The sequence below is a fragment of the Rhinolophus sinicus genome, linkage group LG11 (genome assembly GCF_036562045.2).
Source record: "Rhinolophus sinicus isolate RSC01 linkage group LG11, ASM3656204v1, whole genome shotgun sequence".
NCBI lineage: Eukaryota > Metazoa > Chordata > Mammalia > Chiroptera > Rhinolophidae > Rhinolophus > Rhinolophus sinicus.
In genome coordinates, this window is record NC_133760.1 from 7,178,014 (window position 1) to 7,199,380 (window position 21,367).

Sequence of the window (21,367 nt, forward strand, 5' to 3'; positions counted from 1 at the left end):
AGGGAGACAGCTCAGGGTCACATCCTCCACAAAAAGGCCAAGGCCATTGAGTGCAGGGCCTGAGGCCTCACAGGCAGACAGAACACAAACAAGTCCAATCCCCTCTGTGGGCCTCAGTTTTCCATCTCTAAAATGGGAAGATGTTGACCATAGTGGTTATCAACCTCCCTCTCAGCATAGCGCAGAGGCTGAGAACATGGACTCAAGAGCCGGAACAATAAGATTCTGGTTCAGGCCCACCACTGAGGAGTTCCAGAGCCCCAGCACCCCCTGAGCTTCAGCTGCCTCACCTGGAAAGTGGATGTTTTGCTCGGAGCATTAAATGGGCAAAGAGATTAAAACACACACAACGGTGCTTGGTTCGTAGAACACGCTATGTTTGTTAAATTAACAACAAAAAGAATATAACACAAATTCCTGAAATTTACATTTTAAGAACGCAGGCTTAGCAAGAGGAAGTGGCTCTCCAACTTTGGAACCCTTGGTTCAGCAGTTTTTTGTGTGTTTGCATGTCTCTCCATGTATGTGTGCTTTAGAGGTTGAGGCTTATGTTTATACATTTTTTTTGTTGTGTTTAGAGAATTAAATCATGTTGTTAGAGGAAGTTGTTTCCGAGTTGAAACTGGAAGTCACTCTGGGGTGTCTCCAGGCCTTTCTGAGTGACCCAGTCTTGGTTGAGCCTGGCCTCAGACCCCCGTGGAGGCAAACACCCCTTTCCCCCCTCACACCACAGTTGGAAAGCCCTCATCTCCCACATTCCGCCAGCTCCAGGCCTCTGTGGGAGCCCTCTCTGGTCAGAAAAATATTAGAATGGAAGAAGCCTAGAGTAGGGACTATCTTTGATCAGTGCAAACTTTCTCTGATCTGATCAAGTTTATAAGAGTGTGTTTCTCAGATCGCTGGATCTTAAACTCCTCGGCCACTGAGTCTCAAGGCATACGTCTCTTGAATTCTGGAAGGCTAAGGTTTTCTGGTGTGTCTGAAGCTGGGGGCCCTTCCCTTGGGGCCTGGGGGCCACTATGGGCCCAGGACGAGGTCTCTACACCTCAACACTGGGAGAAACTTAGAGTGAAAACACCCTAGAAGGTTATAAAATTGACGCATATGAAATGGACATTTTTGTGGGTCAAAATGCGTTGACTTCCAGCAAATCTATGGTGACAGAAAGCAGATTCGTGGTTGCCAGAAACTGGGGGAAAGAGAGGGAGAATAAGGAGAGACTGCTAATGGGTAAGGGGGTTTTCTTTTGGTGATGAAACATCTGGAACTAGACACTGGTGACAGTTGCACAACATTGTGAATATACTAAATGCCATTGATGGTGAATTTTATGTTATGTGCATTTTACAATTTTTGTAAAGTAATAAGTGAAACTTTATACCTCCTCACCCCAAAATAGTGCAATCTTGTAGAGTTCAACCTGATGGAATTCTAGAAGTCTGAAAGCGTGAATGGCTAAGATGAGAAAACCAGTCTCTTTCGAACAATATTTATTATCGCGTGATATTTGCTGCATGTGAAAGACTGTATGGAACGTACGTGTAAGTTATAAAGTGCAACAATATATAAACATCTGTAAAAATCAGCATCCATCTTGGAATCTTTGAATATGTAGATCAAGGGTCAATCAAGTTTTTTGGTAAAGGGACAGAGAATAAATATTTTGGTTTTTGCTGGTCAAGAGGTCACGCATAGTCTCTGTCACAACTATTCAACCTCCCTGGTAGAATGGAGTGACCACAGACTGAATGGGCATGGCTATGTTCCAACAAAACTTTATTTACAAAAACCAGCAGTGAGCCAGAGTTGGCCCACAGGCTGGAGTTTGCTGTCCCCTGATCTAGGTCAAAGACTCTGAAGGCTAGAGTGTTGGAATCACAGACTCTTAGAACATTGGAATCATACAATGTTAGTCAAAGGGATCCTACAGTGTTAGTCAAAGACTGAATCACAGGATTCTAGAATGTCACACCAGAATCTTGTAATGTTAGAAGTATAAGTTTCCAGCTGTTGGATGTTAGAATCTTGTAGGTAGTCTAAACATTAGTTAAGGAATTCTAGCTCTGAGTTGTCCAATACGGTAGCCACTGACCACACGAGGCTGTGAGCATTTGAACTGTGGTGGATCTGACATGACAGGGGCTGTGAGTGCTAAATATACACCAGATTTCGAAGACTTGGTACCAAAAAAGAAGAATGTGAAATCTCTCAATAACTTTTTATATTGATCCTATATCGAAATGACACTGTGGGTCTTGGGGAGCCAGGTCTCAGGAACAGGTGGATGAGTGACAGGGGATTTGGGGGGGAAAGCAAAACACAGCAGACTCAGCCAAACCCATCATCCACTTCCCTTCCTCACCACTTCCTCTTCAGACTTGTTGACCCAGCATATGCCTAGGCCCCAGATTTGGCAATTGCCTGGGTTTTCTGCCCACTTCCCTCTTGGGAAGGACGGGTCAACACCAGGCAGAAACTAAAGAGAAGCTACCTCGGAGAAGCCACTTAGATCCCGTTCATTGGCCTCCAAGTGTTTCTAGAAGACCATTGTGTGCCTCAGCACTTGGGATAGCATCTCCTCCCCAAATCAGGATGAAGGAAAGACCTCATTGCTTACAGCCCACTCCCCAAACTAGGAAAGCTAGAGAACGGCCAGAAAAAGGGATGGAACATGGGGGTGGTAAGACAGAGGAAGTCAGGGAGGACTTCCTGGAGGAGGCTGTGCCATGAAGGAAGGTACAATAGGGACAGGGATGGTCTGTTATAAACAAGCCAGGCAGCTGGGAGACCAGGCAGGAGGAGAGGCAAGGACACAAGCAGGAAAGGATGGAGAACTTGGACCAGACAGGGTGTGGGGTGGGAATAGGGTGGCATCCAGCATGGGTCAAAGGGACCCCTTCCCCTGGGATGGGGATGCAAGGGGAGTGGGAGGCTTAGGAGAAGATGCCAAGGTCAGGTTGGGCCAGGTGAGTGGGTGTGGAGGCCACACCCTACAGAGAGCTCTGAAGATATCTGCAAAAGTGACAAGCAAAAGTGAGTAAGTAGCAAGCCAACATTTAAGGTCAGAGGAAGAAACTTTGTAGAGGAGGCAGAGAGTGAGCACACAGAGGCAGAGAGACAGAGACACCAAGAGTGACACATGCAGAGACAGACAGAGATAGAGACAGACAAAGAAAGACAGAGACAGAGAGAGTGAGACGCACAGAAAGAGAACCAGCCAGGCCTGGAGCCAGCCTAGGAGGAAGGCAGCAGGAGGGATGCTGGCAGTCAAGGGAGAAGGGACATCCGGGATCACGAGGGTCTTCCCAGGGGCTACCAGGTGACCGCCATCCAGACCTGAAGGTAGTTGGGCTCAGGTCTTCTCCTTAACGACCTTGTTGCCAGGGGCTCTGCACAGGAACCAATGTTTTCTGGAGGCACAGCACAGCACCTGTCCATCTAGGTGCTCAGACAGCATCTTTTTCTTTTTTTTTTTTTTAATTTCAGATGTACAAAACAATGTAATAGACATCGATCATTTATATCCCTCACCCAGTGATAACCCCCCTCCCCCCATCTACTACCCCTCTGACATCACATACAGCCATTATATTTCCACTGTCTCTGTTCCTAATACTGTACTCCACTTCTTGTAAATATATATATATAAAATTGTAGTTGACATTCATTATTGTTCAGTTTCAGCTTCAGGTGTATAGTGCAGTGATCAGGCATCTACATCATCCCTGAGGTGGTCTCCCTAATGAGACAAGTGTCCATCGGATACCCTACAAAATCTTTACAACATTATTGATTACATTCCCCAAATTGACTTTCGTATCCTTGTGGCCATCTTGTGGTTACCGATTGTGCTTTCTAATCCCCTCACCTTCCCCCTTATCCACACCCCCCTCCCATCTAGCAACCCTCAGTTTTCCCTCTATGTCAGACAGCATCTTTAAATAAAAGTTGTACCCAAGGCAGACGTGGCAGTGCAGCCTCAGGCAAGAACCCAGCCTGGCGGGCGCCCCATGCTCTAGGCTGTTCCCTCCACTGCACTCCTCCTGCTTTTGCAAAGAGCAGGGAGGGGGTCAATACCTATGACATCTAACTTGGTGGCCATGAGCCCTGAGTGCCTCCTGAGCGCTTGAAATGGGCCAGTCCGAATTGAGCTGTGCTGTGGGTGCAACATACACACAGGATTTTGAAGACTTGGTACCAAAAAAAAAAAAAAGAATGTAAAAGATCTCGTTAATAGTTTTTCACATTGATTATATGTTGAAATAAAAATATTTTGGCTATATAAAGAAAAATATGTTACTATATTATTATTATTTTATATATTAAATATAGCAATCTAATATAAATATATCATATTAATAGCATTAATATTACTATACTATGTTAATACATATATACATGACTATAGTATAGTATGTGTTCTAATTTTCTTTTTTTGTGTGTGTGTGTTCTAATTTTCTACATTATATAATATAGTTATATATTTCTATATTATAAAATTACTATATAATATATTGTTCAGATAATATATAATCATAACACATAATCGTATAATATATAATATTCATATAATATAATTAGCATTCATGTCATTGTTAATACAATATCATTATATTACATTATTAAATATATTATTATTATTATTTCATCTGTTTCTTTTTAATTTTTTAATGTGGCTACTAGAAAATTTAAAACCACTGACGTGGTTCACACCACATTTCTGTTGGACAGCGCTGGTCCACACACTATTTCTAGCCAATCCCCCCCCACGCACACACAAAACACTAAGCAGAAAGGTTGTGACGTCAAGTATACATAACAACATTTCAACATTTATTTTTATTTTTATTTTCATTGTTCAAGTGACGGATGCTAGCTTTTTAAACAGTCAAAAACTTACATGCTGTATGGATTCCACTGATACAACATTCTTGAAAGGGCAAAAATTACAGAGATGGAGAGCAGTTCATGGTTGCTGGTGGTTCAGGACTGGCTGGGGGTGCTGGAGGGAAGTGGGGTGGCTAGAAGAAGGGATCATGAGGGATCCTGCTGGTGATGAAAGTGTCCTGTCCCTGTACTGTATCAATGTCAACATCCCGGTTGCGGCTGCGTAATGTCGTTTTGCAAGATGTTTCTATTGAGGGAAATAGGTCACCAGCGCAAGACCCCTCTATGTTATTATTTACAACTGGACATAAGTCTACAATAAAGTCAAAATAAAAGGTTTAATTATTTGTAAGTGCAAACAAACAGTAGCTTACAAAATAAAAGTAAAATTCCTTTGTGACCCCGTTGTCTGGAGATACCCAACCAATGTCTACCACGGTCAGCCTTCAAAACATATTGCTCACACTTGTTTTTCCCCATAACCACATACCATCTTTTTACTTAAAGCTTTTTCAAAACTTATTTAAGTACCATTGTAACTTACTGTTTTTCTTGAAATCAACTCACTTATCAAAGCTTAGTCGATCCATGGACTTTCGCTTTGTCCTAAACGAGAATAACTTTTGAAATGCCAGATAACATTCTTTTCCCAAGTCTGCATTTCATAAATACAGAACTATTATTTGAAAGGTTAAAATGTTTCTCTTTGTCTAGTCTATGTACCTAATGTATTGTATTCACACTCCCTGCCTGGGCAGACCTGTCTCTGTCTGGGGGTACTCCAGGTGTATTGCTTTTTGTTTGTTTTCAATGTCCTTGCATGAAAAGAAAGGTTCCATGCCCCTAGAAGGAAGTATTGACCTTGGAAATGAGGAAGGATGAGGAGATTTCACCTGGGAAAAGAAGAAGAGTTCACTAAAACAATACCAGCTAACCCAGGGCTGAGTTCAAATAAGCAGAAAGAGAATGGACCAGAAGAGTGGTGCAGCCACGTGCCTCCCCTTACACCGCCTGGCTCTTTTGGGCTGTGTTATCCGTCGTGGAGAGCGTGAAAGACTTGCTCTCCCTAACCATGGACTCTTCGGTCAACATATTCCGGAGCCTGGAAGGGAGGGACTTGAGGAACCGGGAGTGGAAGCCGTGGGCGGCGACCACATAGATGACGGGGTTGATACAGCAGTTGATGTAAGCAATGGAGACAGTCAGAGCATCCAAACTGGACGTGACTTTGTAGGTGTCACTGGTCGTGGGGAAGAAGACGATCGTTACCCCTGTCACCTGGTAGGGCAGCCAGAAGATGAAGAAGCTGATCACCACTGCTGCCACCACCTTGAGTGTCTTGGTGGAGCGCGTGGCACTGCGGCTCCATGTCCGGATCAGAAGGAAGGTGTAACAGATTGTAAGTGTGACCAGCGGACACAGGAAGCCTACGACCAGCCGGAGCAGAGCCACGCCCCTCTTTTTATAGACATCCTCTCGGCCATAGTCAACAACACACGATGTCTTGGGTGGAAAGGGTTCTCTGTGCACTCTACGATATATGAAGGAGGGTATGGTCAGCAGCAGGGCCAAGCCCCAGGACACACCACAGGCCATCCAGGCCAAGTGGGCCCCTCTGTAGTTCTGGCACCAGATAGGATTAAACACCAGCAGAAAGCGGTCTGCGCTGATGACGGCCAGAAGCAAGATGCTGGCGTACATGTTCAGCAGGATGAGGGAGGGGAGGATGTGGCAGGCAGTGTCATCCAAGAACCAGTGGTCGTCCTGGACGATGTTCACGAACAAGATGGGCAGTGCCAGGCAGGAGAGAAGGTCGGCCACCGCCAGGTTGAGAAACCAGATGGCGTTGACGGCTCGTTTGGCCTCGAACCCTGTCACCCAGACCACCAGGGCATTGCCTGGCAGTCCCACCAGGAAGACGGCTGCAAAGATCACCAGGGCAACCACATTCGGAGCGCTCAGGCTGCTGCTGTTGGAAGAGTTATCCACTGATATGTCGGGGTCCAGGGAGACATAATCGTTGTAATCAATGGTGCTAGTTTCCACAGAGTCCTGGGTGGAATCAGAGAGGCAGGGAGAGTATGAGTCTGCAGCCAGGTGCCAGGGGGCCCATCAGAGCTACATGGTTTTGAGCCCATCACTCCACTCCTCTGAGCCTCAGGTCTCTCTAGGGAAATGGGGGACTGCTGAGGGCTGAGAGCCAGTCGGGTGTCACACCACTTTTTAAAGTACTGAAAACCCTTCCATGCTGATTTGACTCCCTGCCACCCTGCCACCTCTCCCTGAAGTACCTGGATTTCCCCCATGATCCAGCGACCAAATGGTTAAAGCCTAGGCCTGTTGCCACGTGTGGTCACAACCCATTCTGAAGGGTCAGTGCCTGTGACACACTGCTTCTCAGACATTTTTAATGTCACCAACAAACTGAGATGATATTACTAGAGAGTTACCCACCACCACCATCACCCCCTTTTGCTGCCTTGCACCCCCTGAGGCTGCTCTGTGTTCTCTGGGAGTGGTTACCCAGAGAAGGCAGTGGTTGAACAGGGTCTCACATACTCAGGCACAACATTTAAGGGGCAGGGGGGCGATGGAGCACTGAAAAAACTCAGTCATCAAGATAAATAATATAAAGAATAAAGAATCAAAAACACTTATTTGAAAAGCTCTATGCACCCCCACGTTCATTGCAGCATCATTTACAACAGCCATGACATGGAAAGAACCCAACTGTCTTTCAATGGATGATTGGAGAAAGAACAGGTGGGACATCTATAAAATGGAATACTACTCGGCCACCAAAAAGATGAAACACTGCCATTTGTATCAACATGGATGGATCTTGAGAGTATCATGCTAAGTGAAATAAGTCAAATGGAAAAGGACGAGAACAGTCTGATTTCACTGATATGTATGATATAAAACAGAAAGCAACAAACGAACCAAACAAAACAAACTCATAGACATAGACAACAGAATGGCGGTTACCAGAGGGGAAAGGGGGTGGGTGGGGGAAGATAAAGAGGGTAAAGGGAGTCAAATATATGGTAATGGAAGGAAACTAGACTTCAGGTGGTGAGCACACGATGGAGTATATAGATGTCATATTACAAAGTTGTACACCTGAACTTTATATGTTATTAACCAATGTGACCCCGATAAATTTAATTTTTAAAAAAATCCACAGTTGGTTAGAGCGCGAGCTCTGAACAACAAGGTTGCTGGTTCAATTCCCACATGGGATGGTGGGCTGCGCCCCCTGGAACTAAAGATTGAAAACGGCAACTGAACTTGGAGCTGAGCTGCGCCCTCCACAACTAGATTGAAGGACAATGACTTGGAGCTGATGGGCCCTGGAGAAACACACTGTTCCCCAATATTCCCCAATAAAAAAAAATTTTTAAAGCTTTAAAAAAAGAATCTATAGTGGGAAAAAGTTTGAATAAAGACAGGCTGCTGCAATTGTTTATTCGTTTTATGAGGCTGCGTTATTATACAAGGGGCACCGTCTGCTCAGCCCACAGATTACACTCCCAGCTGGGCAGCTCTTTGCAGGATGACAGTGTGCATGAAAATATATCAGGCGCTATGGGGTTTTATGTGCAGTCGTGCTGTTGGGATTTTGGAGGTTTGTGGGGGGGGGTTTTGGGGGGGCGGTTGGTAGAGCTTTATTTACTTTTTCAACTTGGTTCAGGCAACAGGAGGATATTCTGTTAAGTGTAGATATGGTGCAATGTGTCCTGATGCCCTGGGTTCCAGGATAGCTCAGCTCAGATCCCAACTGTTCTACTTGAAACCTGCATGGCCCTCAGCAAATTCCATGACTTGCTCTGTGCCTCCATTTCTTTCTGAGTTAACTCCTAGCAGCCTGCTGGTTTTCATGGTCGTCATTCCAAAACCTCAGTCTCAGAGCAGAGAGAAAATATTTGGGGACAACAAGAAGAAGAGTGAGAAATGGGAATACGAAAGCGATCTTTACTTCGCTGGAGGGAGGGCAGAAGGGGTGAGAGGAACAGAGAAGGATGTGAGGTAAAGACCAAAGATTATGGTCTCTAATTACCATTTGTCATTCAAAGGAGTCAGGTCTCCTTGGGGAAGGGCTGACTCCTGTTCTGGGACAGGAAATGTACAAGAGGAGCCCAATACATCTCATACTGGAAAGTAAGGAAATTTGTAATGGGTACACGAGAGAGAGCTTGAAACGGCTCCCACTAGTCAAAGACGGGGCAATCTGAGTATCTAATAATAAAAATAACTGTGGTAGGGTGAAGCACATCAGTAGATAAAGAGCTACGAGTTCATACTGATAATTAGAACAAACAAACCCATTGGTCATCTTTTTGTTCTGGAAAGGGAAGGAATCAAGCCTACATCCTGCCATTTCTATACAGAGTATATTTCAGGGAAACAAAAAGGTAACATGGGACGGTCGTTCTTTAGAGAAGAATCTAAGAATGCTACCTATGGGAGGAATGATAGAATCAAAGAAAGAATGGAACTGCAGGATGGTCCCCGACAACTGATTGAAACCATCAGGTGAAAAATTGATGGGAATTCTACAATTAATGAGTCGGGCTGGCGCCCCAAACCCACCAATCGGCATCAGCACCCTGGGAAGAGAGGCAATCGGACATTCTGTTCTATATAATGTGATGCAGTAGGAAAGACCCAGTACCACCTACAAAGTAATTTTTTTTAAAAATCGAACGTGAATCTAACCAAGGTTCTAGATCTAAAACTACCAGTTTACAGGAAAAGCAGGGGAGAGAGGCATACAATGAATAACACCACAGGGATGAAATCAACCCAATCAGGCGGAGGGAAACTCGACAGGACAAAGGGTCGGGTTTCTCCCACAAGTAAATGGCCTGTTTACAAAAGGAAAGGGAAGTGTCATGGGTTAAAGAGAGATTTAAGAGGCCCATCAACCAAAGGCAATATGGAGACGTCACTTGGATCCTGAGTGGAATAATCAACGGGAAAATAAGACATTTCTGAGACAATCTGGGACATTTAGAAACAGACTGGATGTTAGACAATAGCAAGACATCAGTGCCAGTTTTATTGAGGGTGATATGGTATTGTGTTTATGCTAAAAAATAAATAAAAGGAGGAAGAAGGCTGTTTCAGGTAGAGATACGTAGCTGGTAAAACGGGATGTCTTGGTTTTGCTTTAAAAGTCTCCAGCCAAAGAGAGGGAGAGAGAAAGGAAGGAGGGAGGGAGGGAGGACTCTGGACGACTAAGAATGTCAAAGTGTTTATAACTGTTGAAGCTGGGTGATAGGTGCCCTTGGGTTCACAATATCATTCTCTCCACTTTTCTGTGTTTGAAATTTTCCATAATAAAATAAAATAAAGAACAGAGGGGTCCTGAACACGTCTTCGCAGACAGAGCTGCCAGAAGTGTTATGCACCCACCCCCCATGAGAGAAAGGGTGCCGAGGGTGGCAGCTAGGCTGGAGAGGACCTTGTCGGCAAGCCAGGGCCCCACAGGCACCAGACATAGCAGGAAAATCTTTGTGCAGGGAATGGAAAGATCACATTAAAGCAGTATTTTTTGAGCACCTACTTTGTGCCAGGCATGACCTTGGGTCTTTCAAACCTGACCACAACCCTACAAGTAGGTTCTATTCCTATGCCCATTTTATTGATGAGGAAACAGAGGCACCAGAAGGAGCAGTAGCCTGTTCCAGGTCACATAGATAGGAATTCAAACCTGTACAGAGTGGGATACAAACCCAGGCAGGCTGCTGCTGACCATCTCCAAGGACAGACTCTGGACAGGGTAAGGACCGTTCAGGGGAGAGCTCTGGGGCCCTTGGAGCTAGCCCATCTCTGAAGGCCATTTTGTCACCCACCCAGGGAAAGGAGACAGAGAGAAATCGAAGGTCTCATTACAGAAATATTCAGAGCTGTATTTTTAGTACACCTGAATTTGCAGGCTGAGGTTTATACCCACTGAAACACCCACCTCATGGATTAAATAAAATAAGAAACGTTCAAGCACCTAGCAGCATGCCTGGCATAGAGAAGGGGGACAAGGAATGGCCGCCAAGGCTATTATCACTTATCGATATTATGATTATTGAGGAGCTGAGCTCTTTCTCTGAACCAATCTTCTGTTTCTCATCCCTTTATGTTGCCCGAAGGTCGGCCAAGCTGATGGTAAGGGGTACTTGCTGGTAGAGACATATCAGTGATTAAATTATTCAAAGGAGGGGGCGGCCAGATGGCTCAGTTGGTTAGAGCACGAGCTCTGAACAACAGGGTTGCCGGTTCGACAAGGTTGCCCGTTCAATTCCCACCTGGGATGCTGGGCTGCGCCCCCTGCAACTAAAGATTGAAAACGGCAACTGGACTTGAAGCTGAGCTGCACCCTCCACAACTAGATTGAAGGACAATGACTTGGAGCTGATGGGCCCTGGAGAAACACACTGTCCCCTAATATTCCTCAATAAAATTAAAAAATATATATATTCAAGGGAGAACGTCAGTATTGGCTGATGAGTAGGGAGTGTTCTATCCTCACAGTGAAATATTATTCAGCCATAGAAAAGGAATGCGGGGGAGCGGTCAAGTGGCTCAGTTGGTTAGAGCTCGAGCTCTGAACAACAGAGTTGCCAGTTCAATTCCCACATGGGCCAGTGAGCTGCACCCTCCACAACTAGATTGAAGGACAACGACTTGGAGCTGATGGGCCCTGGAGAAACACACTGTTCCCCAATATTCCCCAATAAAAAAAATGGTTGACACATTACATTTCTTTTTTAAAAAAAGAAAAACAAAGAATGGGGGCCGGCCAGGTGGCTCAGGTGGTTGGAGCTCTGTGCTCCTAACACCAAGGTTGCTGGTTCGATTCCCACATGGGCCAGTGAGCCGCACCCTCTACAGCTAAGATTGTGAACAACTCTCCCTGGAGCTGGGCTGCTGTGAGCAGCCGGAGGTCAGCGTGAGCTGCCGTGGGCTGCTGTGTGCTGCTGTGGGCTACCGTGTGCTGCCATGAATGGCTGGTGGCCAGTGTGAGTAGCCGGCAGCCATCATGAGCGGCCAAGAGCTGCTGTGACGGCCAACTGACAACTGGCAACCGACTGCCTCAGCGGGGGGCACAAGGCTCATATACCAGCATGGGCCAGGGAGCTGTGTCCTACAGAACTAGACTGAGAAACAACGGCTTGAACCAGAGTGGGGGATGAGGAGGAGGAAGCGGGGGAGAGGAATGGAGCCCTGATACAAAATACAGAGTAGATGAGGCTCGAAAACACTACGCCGAGTGAGAGAAGTCACACACAGAAGGCCACATGTTGCAGGATTCCATGAATATGAAATGTCCAGAACAGGCAAATCCAGAGACAGAAGGTGGGTTAGTGGTTGCCAGGGGCTGGGGGAGGGGAAATAGGGAGTGACTGTTTCATAGGTGTGGGGTTTCTTTTTGAGGGTGCCAAAAATGTTCTGGAACTAAATAGAGGTGGTGGTGGCACAACATTGTGAGTGTACTAAATGCCACTGAAGTGTCTGCTTTAAAATGGCAAATTATATATTAGGTGAATTTTACTCAATTAAAAAAAAAAAAAATGCCAGTGTCATAAAGACAAGGAAGGGCTGCAGGACTGTCCCAGATGAATGGGAACTAAGGAGCCAGGACCACCAAACTCAATGTGACAGCCTGGCCTGGAGCCTGGAACGGGAAAAAGAAATTCACTCTACAGGGCATTATTTGGACAATTGGACAAGTTTGAATATGGTCTGTAGACGAGATACTAGCACTGCATGGAATGTTAAATTTCCTGACAATGGTAATTGTGCTGTGCTCACGTAGTGACTGTCCCGTCCTTGAGAAACAGACACTGGGGCATTTAGATGCAAAGGGGCATAATGCCTGCAGCTTACTCTCAAACGGTTCAGAATAAAGATGGTAGATGATAGATGATAGATAGATAGATAGATAGATAGATAGATAGATAGATAGATAGATAGATAGATAGATAGATATAACAGATAGGGCAAATTTGGAGAAGCTGGGTTAAGAGTATATGGAAGTTCTTTGTACTATTCTTGCAATTTCTCTGTAAGTGTGAAAATATTTCAAAATAGGAAGTTAAAATTGTTGAAATATTTTCATTGGTAAATAGCGCTTGCCCTGAGCCATCTCCCCCTGTCATTCCCCCCACCAGCACCCCGGCTACTCTGGGATCCTTTCCCTCCAGGTCCCCCTGCTCCAGTCACTGAATGGTTAATGCCAGGCACAGCCGGAGGCCCCAGACCCTGCTTAGGGGGGCTCTGCAAGTTGTCAAATATTTTAAATGTCCTCCTTGGGTGGGAGACATGAGGCTAACTTTTCCTCTGCTGACTTCACAAGCTCTCTGCCATCCTTGGCTGCAGAATGAGTCAGACCCCAAAAAAAGCTCCATGCCACCTACACACACTCTTTATCCCTCCTCTCATCAGATGACAAAACTTCTTTCCTGGAATGAGCTCACTGCCATTTCCTCTTATGAGTACAGAGAAAATATGCTGATTCAAACACTTGGTGGTTTCCATCTGAGACTTTGCAAATGGCTTGCAAATGGCTTGCAAAGTCTGGCTTTTGCAGCATCACTAGAGACTGGACATAACCAAAGTGTCCAGCAAGAGGGGACTGGCTAAATTAATGATGGCACATCCAGGCAACAGAATACTATGTAACTATTAAAAAGAATGAAGAAGTTTATGCACTGATATGGAAGGGCTCCAAGGTGAAATAGAAAAAGCAAGGACCAGACAATGTGTAAAACAAACAAAACAGGAAACTCACCTCTCTCTCTCTCTCTCTCTCTTTCTCTCTGTCTCTCTCTGTCTCTCTCTGTCTCTCTCTCTGTCTCTCTCTCTCTCTCTCATTCTGGGGGTGTGTGTGTGTGTGTGTGTGTGTGTGTGTGTGTGTGTGTGTTGCACAGTCTAGCTACGGAAGCAGACAGAGGACACTTGTAATAGTGGTCCCCCTTGGGGAGGGGAAGTAGGGGATGGGTCCGGCATCAGAAGGCAGCTTTTCACCGTATGTGCTTTTGTTCTGCTTGTATGTGCAACCATACCAGGAGTGCACTGACCATTCCAAAAAATGGGTATTATGTAGAATATAGAAAAGGATTTGTGGTTCTACAATTCTGGGAGTCTAAGAAGATTCTACGAGTATTTCTTCATTGCATAAATATTAACTGGCTAGTAGATTGGTTCCTGGTATGTGCCCTCGAAAAGGTTACGGTCTGCATGGAGAGAGTTCTCATCCCTGGTGTCAGAGACAGTAACACACGAAAGGCAAGTTCTGCTTTTTTTCTGGAACATTCCCCCCCATTCCTACATGGACACAACGTCTTTAAACAATCCACCCCCAGACCCACCTAAAACCATTCTAGACTGTGTCCTCTGAGCAGTGGGATACAAGGTGGCAGTGGGCACCTCAGTTCTGATTTATCTTCTTAAATGTGTACAGCATTTGTGTTTCCAAATCCCTAAGCATTAAGAAACATACACACTCATATTTTGAAAATCACGTGCAAAAGACCAGCCTCCAGATTCTTGTGGATGCAAAGAACTGTTTCTCAGGTTGGCAAAAACAAACGTGATATACTGCAGATGAAGGTGTAGACAGATAGAAACTCTCGTGCACTGTGGATGTGAAATGTAAGTTGGTATAACGTTTGGCAATATCTGTTAGAAGAAGCATTGCCAGTGTTCTGGAAACCCAGATGTGGGTCCGAAGACATAATTTTCATTTTAAAGATAAAATATTAGAAACTACCGAAATCTCCATTGATAGGGAACTCCCACTAAAAAATTATACGGCTAATAAAAAGAAAGAGGCAACTCCCTTGAAATACATGGGGATAATAATAATACCTTCCTCGTCGGTTAAGATGAAATTAGTAAATGTGAAGTGCATAGCACAGTGCCTGGCATACAGCAGGCATTCAATAAATGCTGGTTAATAATATATGATATTCATGAAAAAAGCAAGATGTTAAGATAATGTGTGAAAGAGTTCTATTTGCAGTGGCTGGAGGAAGGATAATGTTACCTGCATTGAGCATCAGCTGTTGGCAAAGCACCGTTGTAAGAGGTTTCCATGTATTATCTCATTTAATTTAACAATCCTGTTGTCAACCACTCTCCCCCGCCCCCCAAAAAAGGTTCAGGCTCTAATAAAGAATAAAAAGCATTTCTTTGAGCAAAAGGAGTTGCAACGCCAGAGATGCAAATTCAGAAAGCAACCTAAACTGGTCTCCAGAGAGAACAAAGAAAGGCAAGTTTATAAAGCTAAAAACCACAAAGTGTAATTCTTTCATGAAAAGGAAGACAGGATGGTTGGCTGAGTTCACAGGGCTGGGTTAGTTCCAATATGTACATGAGGAGGGTGAAAAACTATGAGGAGGAGGTCAAGTCCACGGGTGACTCCCGCTGCTGTTCCAGGCTGTTTATGGCTGGGCCTTGAGCTGAGCTTAGCAATTAATAGCAGCTCTGAGAACCAAGGCAAGAGATGGACCCAGGCCCCTTCCCTAAGAGGTCCAGATTCTAAATTTAACTGACTCTCTTAGCAACACTTAGTCCATGTTTTTCGTTATCACTATGATGTAGGTTCTAATTCTGTAGGATTTTTATCCCCATCTTAAAGATAAGGAGAAGAAGACCCAGAAAAGGCAAGTCCCCTCAGCTATTCCACAGACAGGCAGAATTTGAGCCCTGTTTTAATTTGACCCCCTGTCAAATCACTCCTCACTTCGTTCCCTATGCATCATCCTTGAGCACCTATGGATTGTTTCTGGAAGGATCCACCACAAACTGGTGCCTCCGGTCACCTCCGGGGTGGTGATGAAGAACCTGAGACCCTGGGGAGGGCAGAGAGAGTGACTTTTCACTGAATACCCAGTGGTAACTGGCACTACTTTATAGAAAGAAAGAGAAGTCAAGCTAATCGTGGGCTCTATTCTGAAGTCCTGTTGGCTCAAACCAGGTTTCAGAAGTGGGGTGAGGGCAATGAAGCAATGCCAGTCCCCTTCCTGGTTCAGCCAGTGTGTTCTCCCGTTTCCCCTTTCACCCACATGAAGGTGAGACCATCCAGCCCAGCAGGGCTAAATCAGAGCCTGCTCACTTGGCTGCAGGCCTCAGGGCACAGGTGCGCAAGGGGACCTCATGTAGCCTGGACACCGTCTCCCTCTGACGCTCACAGAACCCATGGGACAGTCTGGTTCTGCCACCAACTACTGACAGACCCGGGCCATCTCTGCTCCTGCCTCAGTTTACCCATCTCTACAATCCAGAACACCTGACCACCCCGAGGAGTTAACTGGACCGTTCTTCCAAACTGGTTTCCTCCCCATCTCCCTACTTTCGCTCCTGCCATTCCCGCTGCCCAGATCCTTCCTGGATCTCTCCACTAGAGGAAGGAAGTCATCTTACATGATCCAACGCACACATTTCCTGCCCTGGAGAACCTTTGGATTCCAGCCCATGGCCTTGCAGTGACTCCTTGACAAACTTACTCCTCAGCTGCACCCCAGCCAGGAGTGGGAGAGTCTGAGATGGGGGTGAGGGAAGAAGGGGGAGATGGAGGACAGGGAGAAAGAGGAAGGGGAGAGAGAGACAGCAAGGAGCAGGGGGGCCCAGAGAGGAGAGGGCGAGGTAGAGGGTTCCTGTACCCACACCCCTTGTAGACTCACCATCTTCAGTTCTCCCGAGTTTCCCGCTGATCAAAGGTCCCTCATGCCTGAGGGCTGTGGTTTTTAAAACCCCAAGGGAGGGTGCAGATAGCCAGGAAGGAAATGACCCGTCTCTCTCCTCTAAGGTTCTCATTGGTCTGCACACTGGGCATCCCGGCTGGGGCTCCTTCTGTGGGCACAGAAGGGAGTCAGAGGAGTGAAGCCAGGGCTAGGTAAACTGAGGAAGTTCCCTTCCGGTCCAAGGAGAGAGGAAGCCAGATGAGAGACCCCCTGCTCCAATACAGACTTGACCCCTCTCTGGGCCTTGGTTTCCCATTTGTGGCCATCTCTCTCTTTCTTTCTAGGGCCCCAGGCAGCTGTGGAAAAGCTCAGGGGTCCGACTGGCTTAAACTCCCCTGGCGTCCTGGGAAGCGGGGCTGTTGAGCCCAGCCACCCAACCAGGTTACTTGGAGGCCCAGAGAAGCAAAGCAGGTGTGTGGAAGTGGCCCAGGGCTTGGGGATTGTTAAATCTTCCTCCCTGGGGCTTTGAATTTGGCACCCCACCCCACCCTACCCCAGCCACAATCATCCTCTCCAGCTTCATTCTGAGTTCTCATGGAAGTGTGCTGGAACCTGGATTGAGGAAGGAGCCTAGATTAGGGTCCCATTGTTGCTGTAACAAATTGCCCCAAATTGAGTGGCGAAAAACAACAGAAAAGTATCCTCTCATAGTTCTGGAGGCCCAATGAGCGAAATCAAGGGGTGGGCAGGACCACACTCCCTCCGTAGGCTCTGGACGAGGATCTGTTCCTGCCTCTGCCCCATTCCTTGGCTAATGGTCGTCACTCCCGTCTCTGCCTCTATGGTCACGTGTCCTTCTTTCCTGCTGTGTGTCACAAATCCCCCCACCCCCGCCTCATATAAGCATCCCTGTAATTACATTGAGGGTCCCCCTGGAAATCCAGGATAATCTCCCATTGCAAGATCCTTGATTTATCTGCAAAGTCCCTTCTGCTACATAAGGTCACGCCACAGGTTCCAGGAATTAGGATGTGGACATCTGTGGGACCCGCTCTTCAGCCCACCACAATGAGACTGACTATGGTGAGGAGCACGGACTCAGTCTCATGTCCCCACGCTGTTCTGCATTTCTACAACCTACCACCCACATTCTTCCCACACAAACAGTATTTTTCCACAGCAACTTCCGATTTGGAAAGGTCAAGCTTTCTTTTCATTACAAAAGTAATCCATGTACATTGCAAACATTTGAACAATTCAGAAATGCACTCCCCCCACCCAAAAAACAAAAAATGCTTTGAGAAAGCCCCTGATAGCACCTTTCTGAAATTCCTGCTAGCAGTTTGGTGTGTATTCACCCAGATTTTTTAAAATGTGGTATTTGTAATTGAGTACGGACATGCTGGGGTACGATGTTCATCAAGCTTTTAGTTCTACTAAATGAAGCCATGTGTATGGTCCACATTACTCAGCAAGGATTTTGAAGATAGATTTGTGGGGATTTGGTGCTGGTAAGAATGGGGTGTTGTTATACCGACTCTGACCTCAAGGGGGCGCTTGAGTTGAGAGAGACGCATAACACCAGGCTATATCCTCTTGATATTTTAGGATTTTGGACCAAAGTTGCGTATTGCCTTAAATCATGAATTCTTCACATTTTCTCTGCCCTGAACCCTTGGTGAAGTTATGAATCCCTTCTCAGAATAACTTTTTTGCAACGTTTTATTTTGATATAATTTCAAACTTAAAGGGAAATAGCAAGGAGAATAAAAGCAACTCCTATATGCCCTTTACCTAGAGTCCTTCATTTTTGCATTGGCCCTTTGTCTTTAGTATGCTCCTACTGTATACTTGTGAGGGTGGAGCGGGTATCAACCAGGGTTCTCCAGAGAAACAGAACTGATGGGAGAGAGAGAGATTTGCTTTAAGGAATTGCCTCATGCAATTGTGGGGGTTGGCAAGCCCTAGGAAACTAATACAAGACGTCTATGTCTATATCTATATATCTACATATCTGTATCTATATATCTATTGTGCATTTCCCTGAATCATTTGAGAGTAAATTGGAAACATCATGCCTCTTTGCTTCATCATGCTTCAGTGTATCTCTTGGAGAGCAAGAGTGTTTTGTCATAGTCAGTGAGCTTTTGCAATAAGGAAATGTGACACTGGTACACCACCATTATGTAATCTGTGGTCCTCGTTCAAACTTCATCAATGGTTCCAATAATGTCGTTGCATCACTACTTTTTTTCAGAATGTTTTTGTAAGTACATTTTAAAACACCTTGTTTCACTTTAATAGCATAATAAATCCATTGTTCATTTGAAACCTGCTTATTTAACCACTTTCACATGGCTAAAACTTTAGGTGGTTTTCAATATTTTTGTTCATACCATAGTGAACACCTCGTAAATACATCCTGGTGCCTGTGGTACAAGTATTTATGGAAGATAACTCTCTAGAAATGAAATTGTAACCCTAATGCTGGTGTTTTTTTATCCTCTTATGCAAGACCCAGACCTGTGCTGACTAATACAGCAGCCATCAGCCACATGTGGCAACTAATTGAAATGTTGTGAGTCCGAATTGAGATGTGCTGTGAGTACACACACTTCAGATTTCAAAGACTTCCTGCAAAAAAAGAAAAGATTGTAAAAAATCTCAATAATTTTTATGTTGTATTTCATATTAAAATAACATTTTGTTTAGGGGTGGCCAGATGGCTCAGTTGGTTAGAGCGCGAGCTCTGAACAACAGGGTCGCCAGTTCAATTCCCACATGGGATGGTGGGCTGCGTCCCCTGCAACTAAAGATTGAAAACGGCAACTGGACTTGGAACTGAGCTGCGCCCTCCACCACTAGATTGAAGGACAATGACTTGGAGCTGATGGGCCCTGGAGAAACACACTGTTCCCCAATATTCCCCAATAAAATTTAAAAAAAAGAAAAATTCATGAACTTTTATAAAAACAATATAATAATAATATTTTGGACAAATTGGGTTAAGCAAAATATATTATTAATTATAATATTGTTATTACACATTAAAGATCATTGTAACAATATAATATAAATATGTAAATTAACATTACTATGACTATAATATATTAATATATCATTAATATCATTGATATTAATCTAATATATAACCATATTAATATGCTACTATTATTATTTCATCTATTTCTTTTTACCTTTTTAATGCAACTACTAGAATTTTTTTCTTTCTTTTTTTTTTAAAAAAAAAAAGGGGGAAGGGGAACAGGACTTTATTGGGGAACAGTGTGTACTTCCAGGACGTTTTTTTTTTTTTTCCCAAGTCAAGTTGTTGTTCTTTCAATCATAGTTGTGGAGGGTGCTGTTCAGCTTCAAGTTGTTGTCCTTTCAGTCTTAGTTGTGGAGGGCGCAGCTCAGCTCCAGGTCCAGTTGACGTTGCTAGTTGTAGGGGGCGCAGCCCACCATCCCTTGCGGGAGTCGAACCAGCAACCTTGTGGTTGAGAGGACACACTCCAACCAACTGAGCCCTCCAGGAGCTCAGCGGCAGCTCAGCTCAAGGTGCCGTGTTCAATTTTAGTTGCAGGGGGTGCTGCCCACCATCCCTTGTGAGAGTCGAGGAATCGAACTGGCAACCTTGTGGTTGAGAGCCCGCGCTCCAACCAACAACTGAGCCATCCGGCAGGCAGCTCAGCTCAAGGTGCCGTGTTCAATCTTAGTTGCAGGGGGCAGAGCCCACCATCCCTTGTGGGACTCAAGGAATTGAACTAGCAACCTTGTGGTTGAGAACCCACTGGCCCATGTGGGAATCGAACTGGCAGCCTTTGGAGTTAGGAGCACGGAGCTCTAACCGCCTGAGCCACCGGGCCGGCCCCTAGAAATTTTCTGATTACCTCTGAAGCTTGCATTTGTGGATCACATTATATGTATTTTTATAGGACAACACTGCTCTAGAGCCACCATGAGCCTTTGTGTGAATTACAAAGAGGTGCCCTTTTCAGGTAGTTAGAGCCCCATGCCAGGACACACACATAATTTGACAAGGAGAGCCACTTGTGAGTGTTACCCTTAGGTTCATTTTTCTCTCACATACCATATGCAACTCATGGCTTCTACTTTGGGGTGTAAGGTGGCTATTTGAGCTCCCACTACATCCCAATAGAAAGAGAAAAAGGAGTCAGCAGTGTAGATGTCCAAGGTTTTATGGATGAGACTCAGAAGTGGCACACTTTGCTTCCCAGTCACAGCCCGTTGGCTAGAACGTCGTCACCTGGCCACACCTAGCTACAAGGAAGGCTGGAATCTGGTCTTCAGCTGGGTGTTGCTGTGTTCTGTTAAAACTCTATTCTAGTGAACAAATGGAAAAATAGCTATTAGACGACAACTAGAAATCAGTCACAAACAACATCAAGAAGGGTAGCTTTAATTTAAATAAGACAATCTTATTATTGTGTAAATAAGAAATTCAGCAGAGGAACATGTGTGAGAGGAGAAGGATGTGCTAATGATTTTCTTCTGGTTTACTAAAGAAAATTCACACATACTTACATTTTCCAGAAGACAGGGATGTCAATTCAAATAATAATATTTATTAAGTCAGACAACTATGGGATACACGAACAACCCACCAGACCACCCTCACTTCTGACACCAACTGCAAGTTTGAGGGTCCCCAAGACCCCGTTCAGGTTTGATCATTTGCTAAGATTACCAGAACTGCCTGAAAGCTATTATGCTCATGGTTACAGTTTATTACATCAAAAGGATAGAGATTAAAATCAGTCAAGGGAAGGGAT

General features: G+C 45.1%; 1 protein-coding gene across 1 annotated transcript; it reads right to left on the reverse strand.

Moving 5' to 3' along the window:
• Positions 1-4,812: 4,812 nt before the first annotated feature.
• Positions 4,813-16,699, reverse strand: C5AR1 (complement C5a receptor 1). Its single transcript, XM_019752586.2, has 2 exons — positions 16,575-16,699; positions 4,813-6,939 (listed from the first exon to the last, which is right to left on the reverse strand). Exons 1-2 carry the CDS (start codon positions 16,575-16,577, stop codon positions 5,890-5,892), a joined length of 1,053 nt encoding a protein of 350 aa, XP_019608145.2. The 5' UTR covers positions 16,578-16,699; the 3' UTR covers positions 4,813-5,889.
• Between the last annotated feature and the right edge of the window lie 4,668 nt (positions 16,700-21,367).